Source organism: Poromitra crassiceps (assembly GCF_964638095.1).
Source record: "Poromitra crassiceps genome assembly, chromosome: 12".
NCBI lineage: Eukaryota > Metazoa > Chordata > Actinopteri > Beryciformes > Melamphaidae > Poromitra > Poromitra crassiceps.
This window is the reverse complement of record NC_139632.1, coordinates 13,349,794-13,368,457: the sequence shown is the minus strand read 5'-3', so window position 1 is coordinate 13,368,457 and position 18,664 is coordinate 13,349,794. Positions and strand designations below refer to the sequence as shown.

Genomic DNA, 18,664 nt, shown 5'->3' with positions numbered 1-18,664 from the left:
AACCTGGTCGCGACCAGGTTAGCTTTGCAGCGTCAGTTGCCATGGTGATTGAAAGTTAACTTGCTTTGTAGTACGGCTAAACCAGGTTTAAACTCAAACTTACTCGGATAAGGCATTAAACTAGCTTCGTAGTACAGGCTACTGGTGTGGACGGTGTGGACCATCTTCTCAACAGCAGGAGCAGCAGCAGCCTGTGCTTGGGGATTGGTGATGCAGGGGGCAGAAGTGTGACTGGAACACATGCAGTTGCATTAGTGACAGTCATCTGTGGTGGAGGCAGGCCAGGCTGTGGTAGAAGTAGGGATGAAATTATTACCGGTTTACTGATAAACCATGATACATTTCCTGACAATAGTATACTGTTTCAAATTTTTATTATCAATAAAACCAAAGTTTGATTACAGCGCTTTGAAAACCACTGTACTATTGTCGATGGATATTGCGCATTCTAAGGCCGGCCAAGTTGAAAATATATAGTATTGTCATCTCATGGTGTCTATGGGTCATTTATAAATAAAATTACTTATTTTCTTTTTCTATAGATTTTTTTTTTTTTTTTTAATCCATATGTTTTCCAGACCTTTATTTGCTTTAAAGATTACACGTCTGGTGTTCAATGTGATTTAGGGAGATAGACATCTTGCCCCTGCTAAGTAGGTTATATCACAGTATAGCTATAGATGAATATTGTTCTTCACAGGCAGAAATATCAGAATATGAGATGATTGGCAGGGTTCCTAAACGCTTTCCATTCTAAAACTCCATACTTGCAGTAACGTTATGCTATGAGATTATACTCTCAGTTAGTTACACAGAAATTCAGACAAGCTAGCATTACTAGTCACCCTGATTTCAGATGAAGTCGTAGCTAGCCAGCTAGACAATATTACTGTAATACATGAAACAAACACACATCAAGACTGCCCATTAGCTAACGTGATCCAGCTGCTACATACATGCCAATAACGTTATGATGACACGCGAATTCAGACGATCTGAAAGCATTAACTTATCTAACTACCTTTAATAGCACTACTGTAAACACCACCTCACGTTGAGTATGACACGATTACATAGAGAAAGTGATTTCAGACGAACTAGCACCCGCAAGCTAACATGCCATCCCAGCTAACATCATACATACACATCAGAGCGTTACCTCTGCACATAAATCAGTGAAAACAGACGCGACCAGGCACATGATATATCCTAACATTAATAAATCAATATGTTCTGCCCCCCCCCCCCCCCTTCGCCCTATAACTGCGTTAACTAACGCTAATGCACAGCAACACATGATCTGTTAAGCGATGCTGTCTAAAGTAAGCTACATCAAAACAACATGAGGTTAATCAATAAAATGTCATATTATTCCAAATTGAGTTATAAATTACTTGCTTAATTCCTAAATGGAGTTTCTCCTTTACTCCTCCGCCATATTGGCCACAGCAAAGCAAGCGAGGAACTACTACGGGAGACGATAGTGGTCAGCGGCCGCCCGCGCGCGCTGTCTTGTAGTTTGCCGGGCACTTGTTACTGCTTTGCGTGCGCATGCGTGTGATAGGGGTTTCATGCTTCAACTTTTACTGCTTTGGAATTGAAAGTCGATAAACATCGCATCTGAAACTCGCGGGGAAAGGACAGCGTAAAGATGCACATCAAGTCTATTCTTATTGAAGGGTTCAAATCCTACGCACAGAAGACGGAGATAAACGAATTAGACCCTCTGTTCAACGCCATCACAGGACTGAACGGCAGCGGCAAGTCCAACATCTTGGACTCGATATGTTTTGTTTTGGGGATTTCCAGCCTCTCCCAGGTAAGTGACCTCCTATTTATTAACCCGCTAACGTCAGAACGTTCAACATAACGGTTAAACGTAAATTAGCATGTTAGCCTTCACGCTAATATGCGGTTGATGGACTCGGTTAATAAAGCGTCACCCCCAAATTATCCCCTAGTATGTAACACTGGCGTAGCGAGACTTGGCAGGCTTTGGGTGTGCCACAGAAAGACACGGTAGCTACGTGTGCCAGGGGGCTAACCATTTGCGGCCCGCCACCCAAAAAGATGTGGGCCTTTTCAAGCCAGATTTCGAGGAATATTAAGAGCGCACAGGCTAGAAGAGTTCTGACATCTCCATTCACTCCAATGGACCAGTTTTTTTTTCCAGGAAGTAGAAAGTGGAACTCTTCAGTAAAAAAAGCAGCACTGTCGAGTTGCATCAAAATAGACAGTGTTGAAAGTGTTTTTCATCCCTTGAAATGAATCAAATTGTACATTATCGGCCCTATTTTAGCATGCAAAAGTAGCGCGAGACCCATTCCTGGCTGTTCATTGGCTGATGATTCTTGCATTTTGGTCCTCCGCTGACGCCACTCTCTTACTAGAGGACACTAGCACAGGCCTTCTTGAGACGTCCTCTCTGCACATGGTAGCATTGCCTGGCCCTTTACCCCGGGAGGGTGTTTTTGGCTGCATCCCCCGCTGTTATTAAAGTCATTGTTTCGGCTGCATCATCTTCATCATCGTCTGTCTGACTGTCTCCACTGTTCACCACCAATACAGGTGGGGGAACGGGTGCACTACAAGCAGCACTTGTTGAGGGGGGGGAGGGCGACGAGTCGTCTTTTTCCTCGTCAATGCGACGTTTCTTGCCTTTGTCGAAAAAGCTTAAAAGCGAGCTGTTTCATGTCTTCTTGATTTGGCGCTGCGGCTGCATTTGTTTACTTTACTAGACAACTTAGCTAGTTTCCCATGATGCTGTGGGGCACAGAGGCATAGCGGACAGTCGGACACTTAACGCATGACAGGCTGTGCATGACAGCTGATGTATTTTGCAGACAAACAAAACAGAAATACCCCCCCCCCCCCTTTTTTGGGGGGGGTGTGTGCCAGCTGCCTGTGTGGGTGGCACAGGCACAGCTACGTCACTGCTATGTAACGTAACTAGCAGCATTATGTTAGCTCAGACAGTAAATCCGGTGTTCCCTATAAGAAACAACACATTTCGGTGGTCACATATTTAATTCCTTTGATATTAACACCCCTTCTTTTCACTTGACAGGTGCGAGCCTCAAACCTCCAGGAGTTGGTCTACAAAAACGGGCAGGCTGGTATCACCAAGGCCACCGTGTCCATTACCTTTGACAACTCCAACAAAACCCAGAGCCCTCTTGGGTTTGAGATCAACGACGAGATCACCGTCACCAGACAGGTTGAAGAAACAGGAAAACATGTCTTGTTGTGGGCAACGTTAATGTGTGTGAAATCCGGGTTAACACGTTCACTGCCAATGACGTATTAATCCGTCAAAAAAAATCCAACGGTTGACTGCCAATGACGTATTAATACGTCAAAAAAATGATTTTTTTTTTTTGACCGTGGGATGTGCATCTAACCCTTTTACATCTCTTATATAATTATTGGAGCCACCGAACATGTACAACCCATTCCACCGACCCACTAAGTGGCGACAGTGCTCTCCCAGACTAGAGGAAGGCAAGCAAAAAGCAGTGTGAGGAAGCCATTCTCTTGAAAATGGATTGGCGAAAACGCTTTCGTTTTCGCGCTGATTGCTGGCGGTGCGGGATTGCAAATTTGCATAATAGATTACGGGTGGAACACACTTTGAAACACGCAGCATAAATAAGACCAGAATCGCAAAAGCTTCATCAAAGCTCTCAACACAAACCCCAAGAAACGAGCGAGCCCATATCCAGACTTGCACAGCGGCCGCCAGCAGACAGGCAGCAGCAACTCGTTTGTCACAGACCCGCTGCAGAGCCAAGGAGGGCGGAGGAGAACGCCCACGGAGGGAGGAGTTGGAAGCAGAGGGGGGTTTCCTGCTGTTATGGAGGAAATTACTGTTCAAAACTATTGTTTAGATGTCTGACGTCTTACTGATGCCAAAAATGAATGGTTAAAGTGACTGTTCTATCGAATTTCACAAAAAGCCGTTTATCTCAAAATAATTTTTCAGACGCTGAAACCATGCTGTATTCAACTGCTAATGCTTACATAACTACTAACTCTACAAACTAACTCTTTTAGACAGAGAAAGCACACATTCTATTAGTTCTTTTGAGATATTGTGTGTTCACAAAATCTTAGCAGAAAAGAATCCTCAGGTCTTGAAAGATGAGCCAGAATCCTCAAAAAAACCCTCTGGCAGAACCTACCTACAGTAAAAAAAAAACGGCTGGCAGTGAATGTGTTAAACATGACTGTTTTCTTCTCCAAGGTGGTGATTGGTGGCAGGAACAAGTACCTCATCAATGGGCAGAATGCCACCAACACCAGGGTGCAGGACCTGTTCTGCTCCGTTGGTCTCAATGTCAACAACCCACATTTCCTCATCATGCAGGTCAGAATGCCATCTTGTGTCTGTGGCAATGTGATTGTGTTGAGGCTTTTTACAACAACAAATCCCATTTCTATCTAACAGACATTTGTTTTCTGGTGTTGTTTCAAATTCCAATCACAACCCTGTAGGGATGTCACAATATATCGTCCCACAATATATCGCGATATCAAAACGTGACAATATGTATTGTTGAGATGAAATCTCATATCGTGAGAAAAAGAAGTTGAACATGGTGGCACTGATCTGCATCTGATTGCGTGCTCGCTCTCCTTTTCATTGCTTTGTTTGAACAGACGAGGGACGTTACAGACACGGAGGATGAAAATGGCGAAATTACTCAAATTAGCGTGGAGGATGCCCCCTCAACTTACAAATCGATGGCAAAAAAATATTGTTAAAATATCATATCGTTATCGTGAACCCAATATCGTGTATCGTATCGTATCGTGAACTGAGTGTATCGTGATACCCCTACAACCCTGTGACTAATCCTATTTTGAATGTTTTAGGGGCAGATCACCAAGGTTCTAAATATGAAGCCACCAGAGGTACACATTACACATATCTACATCTCACATGTAGACAGACCTCTTTGATAAATCCCATCCTGCCTTTTTGCAGTCTTCCATTCAATGTTCATTTCTTTCAGATTCTTGCCATGATCGAGGAGGCAACAGGCACCAGGATGTACGAGTGTAAAAAGATTAGCGCTCAGAAAACCATTGAGAAGAAGCAGGCCAAGCTTATGGAGATTCAAACCGTATGCCAGACACCCAATCTCTCATCTTTTGTCCGGTGTTTCTTCTGTTCATCCAGCAGTGGTAAACTGTCACAACTACTATTGTCACCACTGTTAGTGATACATTCCCTTTTGATTATTCTCCTTAAGATTTTGGATGAGGAAATTACTCCCAACATGCTGAAGCTGAAAGAGGCAAGTTGTATTGAAATTCTTAATTGACTTATTCTGTCATTATTATTATTACCCTTACAGAAAAAACACATGAACTTCACATGTGCAATTGCATGTGTGATCACATGTGGAAACATGTTAAATTTCACATGTGAAAACATGTGGAAAACGTGTGAAACATGTGCTTTGCCCATGGGAATCGTGTGGTTTTGGAACGTTTTCACATGTGAAATGTGTGAAACCCATGTACATTCCCATGTGATTACATGTTAAACCTATGTGATTACATGTTAAACCCATGTAAATGTTGTTGAAAAACATGTGAAAAACATGTTGCTATACAACATGTGGCAAAACATGTTATCACATGTTATAACATGTGATAACATGTTTTTCACATGTGAAAACATTCCAAAACCACATGCTTGCCATGGGTTTCACGTGTTCCACATGTTTTCACATGTGAAATTTAACATGTGTCCACATGTTCTCCACATGTGGACACGTGGTGAAACATGGACACATGTGAACCTCATGTGTTTTTACTGTAAGGGTACTATTTCTGTAGTCCCAATGATTCTTCATAAAATATAAAAAATACCATTCCCACTTTGCACCCGCCCTGCAGCAACGCTCATCATACCTGGAGTACCAGAAGCTGATGCGTGAGATCCAGCACCTCTCCCGGCTGTATGTGGCCTGGCTGTTTGTGTGCGCAGAGGAGACCAAGGTGAAGTCGGCGGTGGACCTGGAGGGCATGCAGGACAACATTACCCAGATGCAAGTCTGCATGGCCGAGAACGAGCATAAAGTCCAGCAGCTGTCGGCCCAGATCCAGGAATTGCAGGAGAAAAGGGACAAGGTATTTGGGAATGCTATTGAGGAATAACACCGCACACACCCTTGCTCAAATTCACTCACAATTTGTCCTTGTCTTGCCATGATCACTTTCTTCAGAATAATCATTTGAAGATCCATTTGAATCTTCCTTCTTCTCATCTTTGGATCTTGACAAAAGAAATTGGGGGGGAGAATGGCACATTCCCATGAGAATTCAATATTGTATATTGCATGATTGATGAGGGAGTCATATTCCGTTGTCTGGCACCTGATTTATCTGCTGTTCTATAGGATGTTCTTGGAGTATTGAAGTCCCTGGAGCATACTCTGTCTGAGGTGAAGCGCGAGGACGCCAAGGCCCAGAGTGCCTTGGACATGAAAAAACAAAACCTTAAAGATGAAACCAAGAACAGGAAAGAGCTTCTCAAGAATATGGAGGAGGTGATGATCGTGAGAACAGACTACTGTTGTTGTCTTTTCTTCCCCCTTTCAGTCGTGTCAAACGGACCTCAGTCTTGGATTAAATAGATCCTTTAGCTTCGGTTTCCCTTTGTGCTGGGCTCATCTGTGGTCATATGAAGGCCCCCCCCCCCCCCCTGTGACCTGTTCAACTTTTGTAACCTGTTGTCAAAGAAGAGCTTGTTAGCAACTTAAATAATTCATATACCGTGAGGCCGATGCTTGCATCTGATGCACGATCTAATCTGTTCTCTCTGCTCCTCCCTCTCGCCGTCCTCAGGACAAGAAAGTGCTGCTGGTGAAAGAGACGGAGGTTTCTAAGCAGACGGAGAAGCTTGCGGCCCTGCAGGAGGAGGGCCAGCAGGACAGCGCCGCCCTGGAGGCAGCCGAGCAGCATTACAAGGCTGTGTCGGCGGGCCTCTCCGCTAACGAGGACGGGGAGGAGGCCACGCTGGCCGGGCAGATGATGGCCTGCAAGAACAACATGAGCAAGGCCGACACCGAGGCCAAGCAGGTGAGGAGACCACTCGGACACACGTCTGCCTGTGCATGTGCTATTTCTGGTTGTATTTCCAGGATGTCAAACTTATATTTATTTATGCATGTGAGTAACAATGTCACCCTGCCAGTTTAGACTTAACCTTCTCACTTACTAGATGATGCCTGGATATGCCTTGTGGACATGCTGCTTCTCAAAGGACCCCTTAGGTTGGGAAAACACTTTGGGGGTATTATCAACTTCTAGTAATCTATCATACATTTCCGCCTTTGTTCTTCTCTACCTTTCTAGGCCCAAATGACCCTGAAGCATGCCCAGACTGAGCTAAAGACCAAGCAGGCAGAGGTGAAGAAGATGGACAGTGGCTACAAGAAGGACCAGGGCAGCCACCAGGCTGCCAAAGCCTGCAGGGAGAAGCTCCAGGCTGAGCTAGCCAAACTCAACTATGAAGGTGTGTGAAGGTGTCATTCCCTTCATCTGAAAAGCCATATTTCAGACCATATTGCACAATAACAATTGTAGTATTTCATTCCAGTCTATTGCGGCATGTCAGGGTTTCCGCGGGTCTTAACTCATTGAGTGCCAGCCACTTTTGGAGAACGGACGCTCCCAGTGCCAGAGTTTCAGAGCTTTTTTCAGTGATTTCTCGAGGCCCACAGAATATTGTGTGATATTACTATGTAAACAATGAACATGCAAAAAGAACGATGAGACTCTTTTCTATCATCAGCAAAAACAGGTTTATTGATATCATTTTCCGTTCTTTAGTTATCAGCCGGAGAAGATAGCTTGATTTAACAAAAAAGAGCCTTTTTTTTCTAGAAGCTGAGATAATGGCCCTTTTGTGAAATTAAACATTTCAAACACATCACTGACTCTGGCTTGCGTTTGCCAACCCTGTCCTGCTGCCTGGGTCTGTCTGGGTGTTGTGTGTGTGCTGCTCTGCGTGCCCCCCCCCCCCCCCCCCCCCTCTCAACTGCACACTCCTCCTTATGGGAGGTGGCTCTCTGCTGAGTTTGCTCTGCACTGTGAAGGGTGCGCGTCGCGACATCCAGCTTTTTTACAGCTTCCGCGTGTGTTTGTCACCGGCTCCTATGCTTCCAGTTGAGAATAAAAACAACTCCACGGCTGATTATGCGAATAGGCTGTTGCAGCGGACATGGAGGAGCTCAATTGTGGGAGCAGATTGGCTGCTGCTGCTGCAGGCACATCTAACGTTAAAACGCTTCATGCATATCGATGCATACGGATGCGATGCGATTTCCGTTTGCCCAACGACTTATTCTCTGTTTTTCTCTGCCTTTCTGTTAACCTGGAGAGCACTGTCGCCACCTAAGGGTTCTGTAAAATAGGTTATAGACCTCCAATAGCTATAATAGTTGTACAGGAGATGCGGAAGGCTTTGATCGACGTCCCACCGTCAAAAAACGCATTGGACGTCGAAAGACGTCCGTGGCACTCTACGTCACTATTTAATTGGACGTCGAAAGACGTCCATGGCACTCAATGAGTTAAAAAGTCTAAAATCCTAATCTGAATTTTAGGCCTTAAAATGTCTTACATTTGACTGGATTTATATAAAATGTCTTAAATACCATTTTGCCAGGTCTTACATTGTTTGGGTTATGACGTTAACGTTACTCTTATAAAGCTGCATTAAGCTCTGCCTCGCATAAAGCTGCTGCAGCAAACACCTCCTGCCATGCCCTAATACAGTCACATCAGGAGCATCAAAGGCCAATTTTCCTTCATATCCTTTGTACTTTTCTTTTGCTAATATAGATGTGAAATAGGTCTTAAATTGCATTCATAATGGTCTTAAAAAGTCTTAAATGTAACTTGTTGAAACCTGCAGAAACCTTGGTATGTGCTCAAAGACTATTTACATTCTTATTATATACATTCTGCAATATTAGGAGCTTAAGTGTGTGTGTGTGTGTGTGTGTGTGTGTGTGTGTGTGTGTGTGTGTGTGTGTGTGTGTGTGTGTGTGTGTAGATGGCAAGGAGGAGAGTCTGCTGGACAAGAGGAGACAGCTGTCCAGAGAGGCTTCTAAACTTAAAGAGACTTATGAGACCCTTGTGTCTCGCTTCCCCAACCTGCGCTTCGACTACAAGTAAGGGGTTATATAACTAACTGAGCACTCGTCTCTGACTGTACTTAAAATGACAAAGAGAAGAGTTTTTAGTTTGTCTGTCTTTATTTAGTTATTTGTTTGTTTGCTTTAGAGACAAAGGAGTCCCATTCATTTCCAAAGGAAAATAATATTTTTCCTACCTTGATCTGATTTTTGTGTTCCTGGTCACAACCCTTAATAGAGCAAATTAATGTATGTAATTAATGTAACCCTAACCCTAACCCTATATGTATGTCTATTCTAAATGAAAGGATCTCATCTAAATGCCTCACAACTGGCTGTAAACTGACTGAATCTTAAAGCAAAGCCACACACTCACTGTGTTTGGATAATCCTATGCAGTCTTGATTGTAAATGTGTGTGAGACTTGAGTGTGCGACGCGTATACACACACATTACTGGAATCATCTGTAATGTGGAAAACTCCTAATGGAAGCTCCCATAACATTTGAAATCACTGTTACGCCAGACTCCTGTAATTATCATCATGTTACCCCGGGCCCCTGTAACTCCTCATATTACTAGGGCTGCTAACGATTATTTTCATAATCGATTAATCTGTCGATTATTTTCTCGATGAATCGATGAGTTGTTTGGGTCTATAACATGTCAGAAAATGGTAGCAAATGACGATCAGTGTTTCCCAAAGCCCAAGATGACGCCCTCAAATGTCTTGTTTTGTCCACAACTCAAAGATATCAGTTTACTGTCATACAGGAGTAAAGAAACCAGAAAAAATTCTCATTTAAGAAGCTGGAATCAGATAACTTTGACCTTTTCTCTTAAAATTGTACTCATAAAGATTAATCGATTATCAAAATTGTTGTCGATTAATTTTCTGTCGATCGACTAATCGATTAATCGTTGCAGCTCTACATATTACCCCAGGCTCCTGTAATTAGGTTGAATGACCTTTGCCAAGCAGCAGTGTTGTATTAATGCTGTGCTGTAGGGACCCGGAGCGTGGATGGGACCGCAGCAGAGTGAAGGGGGTGCTAGCTAACCTGATCACAATCAAAGACGCCTCCTACACAACAGCACTGGAGATGGTGGCCGGAGATCGACTCTATAACATAGTAGTGGACACACAAGTAAGATGGAGAAATATCAATCCGTGTATAGGTGTTGTGCGTGTAATTGCATCTGCATACCAGGGGGACAGTGTAACTTCAAAGAGGTGGTCATTTTTTTTGTCTGCTAGAAGACTGGTAAGAAGCTGCTGAATAACGGGTCGCTGAAGCGAAGGTTCACCGTCATTCCCCTGAGCAAGATCTCTGGCAGGACAATCAGCCAGAGTGTGATTAACGCTGCCAAGAGCCTGGTGAGAGAACAAGGGCTTACTAACCATTTCATTCAATTTGTTCAAGCTAATTGAATCACTGTGCGGCGCATGGATTTTATATTGCATGACACACAGCATGACTCCATCCCTTCCTTATTCCCGTTCTCTCCCGTCTGTTTGCCCTCTCCCTCGTCTCTCAGATTGGGGAGAACAACGTGCACACAGCTCTCTCGCTGGTGGGCTATGAGGCGGACGTCAGTAAGGCCATGGAGTACGTGTTTGGCTCCACGCTGGTGTGCGACACCCTGGACAATGCCATGAAAGTGGCTTTTGATAAGCGGGTGATGACCAGGACCGTCACGCTGGAAGGGGACATCTTTAACCCTTTTGCGGGAAGTGTGACTGGAGGTGAGAGTGAGGGAGATGCATGCGCTCTATGGAGAGTCCCAACAGTGTGCGAGTCATCAATAACTAAGGTCACTAGGTGGCGCTTGTAGAGAGTAACAAAAGACAAACAAGAAAAATATGCATTATAGCTGTGAACTGTACTGCACCATTGGACATCTTTTGCACCTGCATAATAATGTGTTCTTTGTCTTCGTATGGTGTCTTTTCCCCTGTCCTTTTAAATGGTTTTAAACATTATTTCCCACGGGCTACAGTGTAATATTTACTGGCAGGCTAATATGGGTACATACATTTTCTGTTGATGGCAACTATTTTATACACGTTAATGACTAGGGAAAGTTCATTGTGAAACCCCTACCATGCACACAAAGGAGTTATTCTCAATCTAGGGCTGCTTGATTATGACCAAAAAATAAATACATTTGTGATTATTTTTCACTGATATTGAGATCACGATTATTTAACGCAATTACTCATTGACTATGGTAAAATCGTGCATTTATTGGACTTGAAAAAACTTATTTTAAATTTAAATACAATTTAACTGAAAAACAAAGGAAAAAATATAAATAAAATAGCCTAACTAAAATAAATAATATATACAAAATTATAGTTTTACTTCGATTATCTTGTTTTCATAATTATGGGAATTAAGCCAAAATTCGATTTGATTAATTGCACAGCCCTAACTCAATTTTAAAAGGTTATCGCAGGGATTAAAGTCCTCAGTCGCTATGACGGATTTCAGTCAATTGGAGTCAGATATGAAGTGTGAAAAGTACAAAAATTAACGCCCCTATGTATATTATCTTATTTTTTACTTTAAAAACGACAACAACATATATTAATTGTGATTTATTATTGCCACTAATTTGCATCTATATTGGAACCTATAACATGCTGATTCAGCCTGGAACACAACTTATTCATCATTACTGGGTGTTTGGGAACTTTAGAGTGAAATTAGTGTGATACTGTATGCACAAACTATCTGCCTTTTTTTATACATGAAAACCTATGGGAAGCGAGCGCACAGCGATACAGTTATTTTGACCAACAGGTGCCTGCACATCCACAACCTTACTAAGTCACTTTTCCCTCCTAGCCACACACAGTACAAATAGTCTGTGTTATCTTGTCACACCGATGTGTCTCTCTTTCCCTGCCCTTCCTCTCCTCCCCCTCCCCCCCATGCAGGAGCTACTCCTAACCAGTCGTCATTAGTGTTGACCAATGTGCAGGAGCAGAGGGTGGCTCAGAAGAACTTGAATGAGAAGGAGGCCCAGCTTCAGGACACTGAAAAACAGCTGGCCGGCCTGAAGGGAACCGTTGAGAAGTATGCAGACACACACACACACAAAATACATACACGAGTGGAAATGACAAAGAATACACTTGTAGGCGAGTCTCTTGTCTCGAGTTCCACCTTTACGTAATTCTTTAGAAATCATAATACAAATCGCACTACTTCTCCACACTGTAACATCGGTAGTCTCGGTGACCTGCAGCTGGGTTCAGATGTTCTCTCTGGATCTCTCAGAGCATCACTCTGTTATGATCTTTGTCCACCCCGTCCAGGTACCATCAGCTGAAGCAGCAGTACGAGCTGAAAGTGGAGCGGGAGCAGATTCTGCTGACCAAGCTGCAGCAGAGCTCCTTCCACCAGCAGCAAGAGGAGCTGGAGAGGCTGCGCAAGGCCATCGGTCAGCATGCAGAGAGAGAGACACTTAACACTACATGTATCCAAGCACAATGCACATAGTGTATACAAACACATATGGTGATGTGGCCCAGGCGTAACTCGCACACACATCCAATGGCAAATTGCAATTGTAATGGGAGATAGAACAGAGTTGCATTACTTCTTGTGTTTTTGAAACGTGTGTGTGTTCAGAGGAGAGCGAAGGGACTTTGCTCCGCACCAAGGAGGTGCAGCAGCGGGCCGAGGAAAGGCACAAGGTGCTAGAGAGCAAGATGAAGAACGCTGAGGCGGAGAGGGAGAAGGAGCTGAAAGCTGCACAACAGAACCTGAATGCAGCCAAAGCGAAAGTGGATGCCTTGAACAAGAAGCTGAAGGAGAGGCAGCAGGTACACTGCCCAGAGGCACACACACAAAATAGCATATAAACCTCAGTTTACTCATCATCCCCATGCATTACACTACTATATCATTGATTTCCATAATTGGGGTCATTTTCTCCCATCTTTTTTTTCTTCTTCTTCTTGCTGTGTCTGTGTAGGAGTCTGACGCGGTGGCCCTGGAGCTGGAGGAGCTGCAGAGGGAGCAGGCTGGCTATGAGCAGCAGATCCAGGCTGTGGACGAAGCCATGAAGGCCATCCAGGAACAGATACACAGCATGGCTTGCACTGTGTCCCAGAACAAGGTATGGTGTCCCTGCGTGTTTGGGAAGGCACATGGAGTACTTGTCATAGCCAAACTTGAAAATGGGTACTCGTGAGGACAGTTTTACCCGTCCTCAGAAGACGTGAGGCTCGTTTTAGCCCTTAGATTCAAGTTAAGTGTTCAGATGTGTGATGGGAGATAAATAAAATAGAATGTCCTTATAGGTCTATGTGTGTTTGTGGTCTTTGAAATTGAACTATAGAGTACATCATATCCCAAAACAAAGCTATTGTGGTGCATGGTAAATGGGCTGCATTTATATAGCGCTTTTATCCAAAGCGCTTTACAGTCAGTAGGTACATTCACCCATTCACACATCGGCGGCAGGTTACCACGCAGGGTGCTGGCACACCAACGGAAGCAATTTGGGGTTCAGTGTCTTGCCCAAGGACACTTTGACATGCAGACTGGAGGAGCTGGGAATCGAACCACCGGCCTCTTTTATCCAAAGCGATTAGTGGACGACCCGGTCGACCCGCTCTACCCCCTGAGCTACAGCCGCCCGGCATCCTCCTGGTGGCTCACCTGGTAGCAAGCATATACCACGGAGGCTCAGTCCTTCGCACGGGTTCGAATCTGACCCGAGGTCCTTTGCCGCACGTCATCCCCTCTCTCTCTCCCCACCTTTCCTGTCTGCCTACTGACCTGTCATATCTAATAAAGTCAAAAATATTTTTTTAATAATAAAAAATATATATATATATTGTGTAAAATGTTCTGGTGCTGTTCTCATAGTACCCCTCTTTCACCTTTCTTCTTTCTCTCCTGCTGTGTAGGAGGCGGTGCATGCAGCCCAGGAGGAGGTGGCCAAACAGCAGGAGGTGATCTCGGCACAGGACAAAGAGCTCAAGGTAAATCCAGACTCTCCTTGGGGTCTAGCTTTTTGCCCTTGCTGTGAGATGCTCATGTTGGAACATTGGCTATGTGTTTCACATGAGGACGGGCAGGGTTTGAAGTCCACACAACGAAGTTGAAGGGCGAAAATTAGGCTGTTGGAACGGCAAAGATAATTATTACTTTTATTAAACTTTCCACACATTGCGTTTCTCGTCAGCAGAATAAAACTGTTTATTTGACTTTCATCCCGTGTGGACTGTTCATCAAGTGGGTTTTATTTTATTTTGAATTGTCCAGGGGAAGAACACAGAGGCCAATCAAATACGGGAGCAGACAAACGAAGCCCAGCTGAAGATCAAGGAGCTCGAGCACAACATTAGCAAGCACCGCAAAGACAGCGAGGATGCTGCTGCCAAGGTGTGTACGCGCACGCACACGCACACACACACACACACACACACACACGAAATATGACCTCAGTCATTCCTCCACTCCACCCACTCCAATAATTGATAATTGTTGCAGTTTCATAAATCTTTTGATCACTACTTTGATATGTAAACTATTTTTTCTCTCTCCCCGGAACGTACCTCGGACGAATAGATTTTGACAAGCACATTTTCCTCTACATTATGTAGTGGCCTTCACTACGACACACCGCACATCCTCCTCCATATACAATGTAAATTACTGTATATTCTTTATTCAAAAATGTTCATGTTTACATTTTCCATTCATTTTAATGCTGGATGCATATACCGTATTTAAATGGTTTTCATTTGTCATATCGTAAATATATATTTTTTATTAATCTTCTTTTTCTGTATGTTTCACTCTACATGCTTTAATTCGTGAATCATACTTTTGATGTGCTCAATACATTCTGTAACACCCCATTTAAAAAAAAAAATCAACTCCCATGTAAATCGTCTTTGAGTACCTTTAAACGCGCTCTATAAATAAAATGTATTATTATTATTATTCGCTCTATTCTTGTTTTTTCCCCTTCGCTGTATATCCCTCTATTTGCTGCTGCAGCAACCCAATTCCCCCCTGAGGTGCATTCAAGTTTAATCTCATCTAGTATGATGAGGGTTTCCTAAACATTTCTGTCTCCCTTGCCGTTGTTCTTCCAGGTGTCCCGGATGCTGGAGGAACACGACTGGATCCAGCTGGAGCGCCACCAGTTCGGGAAGCCCAACACCGCCTATGACTTCAAGACCAACAACCCTCGCGAGGCCGGCCAGCGGCTCAAGAAGCTGGAGGAGACCGCCACCAAGCTGGAGAGAAATGTCAACAAGAAGGCCATGAACATGCTGGACGGGGCACAGGAGCGGGTGAGGACACACAGAGGCAGAGAGGGGGTGGGAGTCTGTGGTGTGAATGAGTAAAGGGCCCGAAACAATAAACGCTGTTCCCTCTTTCTTTCTTTGTCCCTCCCTCTAAATGTTATTTCCCTCCTCCAGTACAAGAACCTGATGAAAAAGAAGAGAACCGTGGAGAGTGACAAGTCAAAAATCCTGCAGACCATCGAGGAGTTGGACGAGAAGAAGAATGAGGCTATCAACATGGCCTGGCAGAAGGTCCGCTCTCTTCCTGCATTTGTCCTTTGTCCTTTCCTTCCTTATTTTTGCCCATCAGAAGTGGTAGTACCTCAGTGACAATCATGTCTGAAATTAGTTTTCAGTTCTTCTGAACAATGCTAACTCAATAGGAAGTGAGTGAAACACCTGCAACAACACTCATTGATGTTGGCTTCAGTGTGATTTCCTTGTTTGTGCAGGTAAACCAGGACTTTGGCTCCATTTTCTCCACTCTGCTGCCGGGGGCCAACGCTCGCCTGGACCCTCCCCAGGGCTGCAGCGTCTTGGAGGGTCTCGAGTTCAAGGTGGCCCTGGGCAGCACCTGGAAGGAGAACCTGTCCGAACTCAGCGGAGGGCAGAGGTCAGAAAAAGCACTTGTATGTTCATTGCTCAGTGATAGGTCCCCCCTCCCTTGAGAGAGCAGGCAGTCCACTCCCCTCTTGTATGTTCATTGCTCAGTGATAGGTCCCCCCCCCGAGAGCAGGCGGTCCAGTCCCCTTGGGAAATGTGTTTTTACTGAGGCAATAGGGAGTATGAAAGGGAGAGAAGGTTTCTGTTCTCTTCATATTGGAATCATTAACATTTATTGAGCACTCGCCTTGGATTTAGAGCTGGTGCTCTTGGATGCTTTTTGGTTGATCAGTGATGAAATGATTAAGTCAATTGACAGAAAATGTCACATTATTGTTTTAGTGACGTATCAAGTAACAAGCGCAAACTTTAAGACCACAAATGCTGAGATGTGCTTCTTTTCTCTGTTTCGTATCATGCTGGTGAGTCTAAGTAAGCAATTTTAAGACCACTTTACGCTCCGGTAACTCATGATGGGCATTTGTCTTTTTATTTATTTATTGAGCAAATCATCAATAGATGAGTTCATTAGATGATGAAAAGTGACAGGCAGCCCGTCGTTAGTCAGCTGATCAGTGGCTCATTGTGTCTGTGTGTGCTGGCGTGTATTTGTCTGTGTGTTGTGTTTCAGATCACTGGTGGCCCTGTCTCTGATCCTGGCCATGCTGCTGTTTAAGCCCGCTCCCATCTACATCCTGGACGAGGTGGATGCTGCCCTGGATCTCTCCCACACACAGAACATCGGGCAGATGCTGCACAGACATTTTAGACAATCCCAAGTGTGTTTACACACGCGCACACACAGACACACACACACACACACACACACACACACACACACACACTAGTTTGTTTAACACTGCATTGGCACAAAAACACATGAATGTAGTAGTTCTTTGTATGTATTAAGATTGGGTGTGTGTGTTGGATAGACCAAACTTGTAACACTACCTCTCCTTCCAGTTTTTGGTGGTTTCCCTCCAGGATGGCATGTTCACCAACGCCAACGTTCTGTTCAAGACTAAGTTTGTGGACGGCATGTCCACAGTGACGCGCCACGACAAGGCCGGTCCAAAAGACTAGAAGAACAAGCATCTTTTGTCAAATTTGCTCAGGTATTGCTTCTCTTGGCACCATATCACATTGTGTAACATCAGACAATATATATAATGTTGCAGTATCTGCTTAATAACTGCTGGTTATCACAGAATTGTTTATAACTGTAACACTGTCTCTCCTTTCAGTTTGTGGTGGTTTCCCTTAAGGACGGCATGTTCACCAATGCCAACGTTCTGTTCTGTTTGTGGACGCCATGTCCTCCACAGTGACACGGACCACCCTCAGCCAGAGTGACGCCAGGACAAGAGACAAGAGGAACAAGCAACTTTTTTTTTTTTTTGTTGTCTGGTGTCGCTCTTACTTTTAGTTTCACTTCAGGAGTGTGATGTTGACTCGATCGATTTATTTTTGCCTTGCACCCAAGTTTTCTCATTGGACAGTTTTACCCATCCTCCGAAGACGTTAGGCTCGTTTTAGCCCTAACATTCAAGTTAAGTGTTCAGATGTGTGATGGGAGATAAATAAAATAGAATGTCCTTATAGGTCTATGTGTGTTTGTGGTCTCTGAAATTGAACTATAGAGTACATCATATCCATCACAGCTCAAAACAAAGCTATTGTGGTACATCCTCCTGGTGGCTCACCTGGTAGCACGCATGTACCACGGAGGCTCAGTCCTTCGCACGGGTTCGAATCCGACCCGAGGTCCCAGCGACCTCTGTATATGTATCAGTATGTGGTGTTTGTCCAGCCCTTCATTGGGAAATGCAGCTTTATGGAGTGGGATCACGTGGTCTTCAGAAACTTTGATGAGATTGACAGTAAGTAAACATTGTTTCAGATACATGGTGGAGTTGTGGAAAAGTGTGTGTGAGTTTGGAAGAGGAGTGCACCATTAGGTGGAGACATGCATCCATAGCAGTGTTGATTTCGTAGACGAAAACTATGAGGAAAATGTTAGTCGACTACCTATTTTCACTGGTGAAAACTCGACTAAAAATGTTAGGGAGGGACGAATTGGGAAGAGATCCAATCAGAAGAGAAGAAGAAGTTAAACATCTGTCTGTATTGCACATTCAAACCTTAAAACAATTCCAGAATAACAGATGAATATATCTTTACAATAAGTTTGGAAATTCTAATGAATAGTTACGGTTTTCTTTGACTAAGATGAGATGAAAATACTTAGACACTTAGTTGACGAAAACTTGACTAAATAAAATCAGGATGAGGTTGACTAAATAAGAGCTTAAGAGAAAGTTGATTATAGCTCACTCAGATAAACATATGAATGTTGTGTGATATGCAAAGGTTGTTGGTTCAATCCCAGCCTCAGGCAATTTCTTAAAAAGTACTCACATTATAAGCTGCGGCAGTGATCCTTCTTTATCATCACCAGTAGTTTGAACACTGATAGAAATAAGCTGATGAAGGAGATTAGTCAGTCCCTGACTAGCTAAACTCACTGGTACAAATCTCACCTGTCTCACTCTTTATGCGCTGTGTTATTGTCAGTGTGTAGAAATTA

The 18,664-nt window shown here is 43.9% G+C and overlaps 1 protein-coding gene across 1 annotated transcript; it reads left to right on the top strand.

Annotated features, from left to right (window-relative positions):
- Nucleotides 1-1,651: 1,651 nt before the first annotated feature.
- On the top strand, nucleotides 1,652-17,405 carry LOC310786269 (structural maintenance of chromosomes protein 2-like; the record flags this gene model as incomplete). The annotated part of the gene is made up of 25 exons (XM_083647430.1): nucleotides 1,652-1,819; nucleotides 3,068-3,217; nucleotides 4,244-4,366; nucleotides 4,876-4,914; nucleotides 5,016-5,126; nucleotides 5,256-5,300; nucleotides 5,908-6,141; nucleotides 6,411-6,560; nucleotides 6,859-7,092; nucleotides 7,369-7,528; nucleotides 9,074-9,191; nucleotides 10,165-10,303; nucleotides 10,414-10,533; nucleotides 10,695-10,902; nucleotides 12,100-12,238; nucleotides 12,481-12,605; nucleotides 12,797-12,990; nucleotides 13,143-13,286; nucleotides 14,083-14,157; nucleotides 14,441-14,560; nucleotides 15,280-15,480; nucleotides 15,610-15,726; nucleotides 15,927-16,087; nucleotides 16,709-16,856; nucleotides 17,322-17,405. The coding sequence occupies 25 exons, from the start codon at nucleotides 1,652-1,654 to the stop codon at nucleotides 17,403-17,405; spliced, it is 3,507 nt and encodes a 1,168-aa protein (XP_083503556.1).
- Between the last annotated feature and the right edge of the window lie 1,259 nt (nucleotides 17,406-18,664).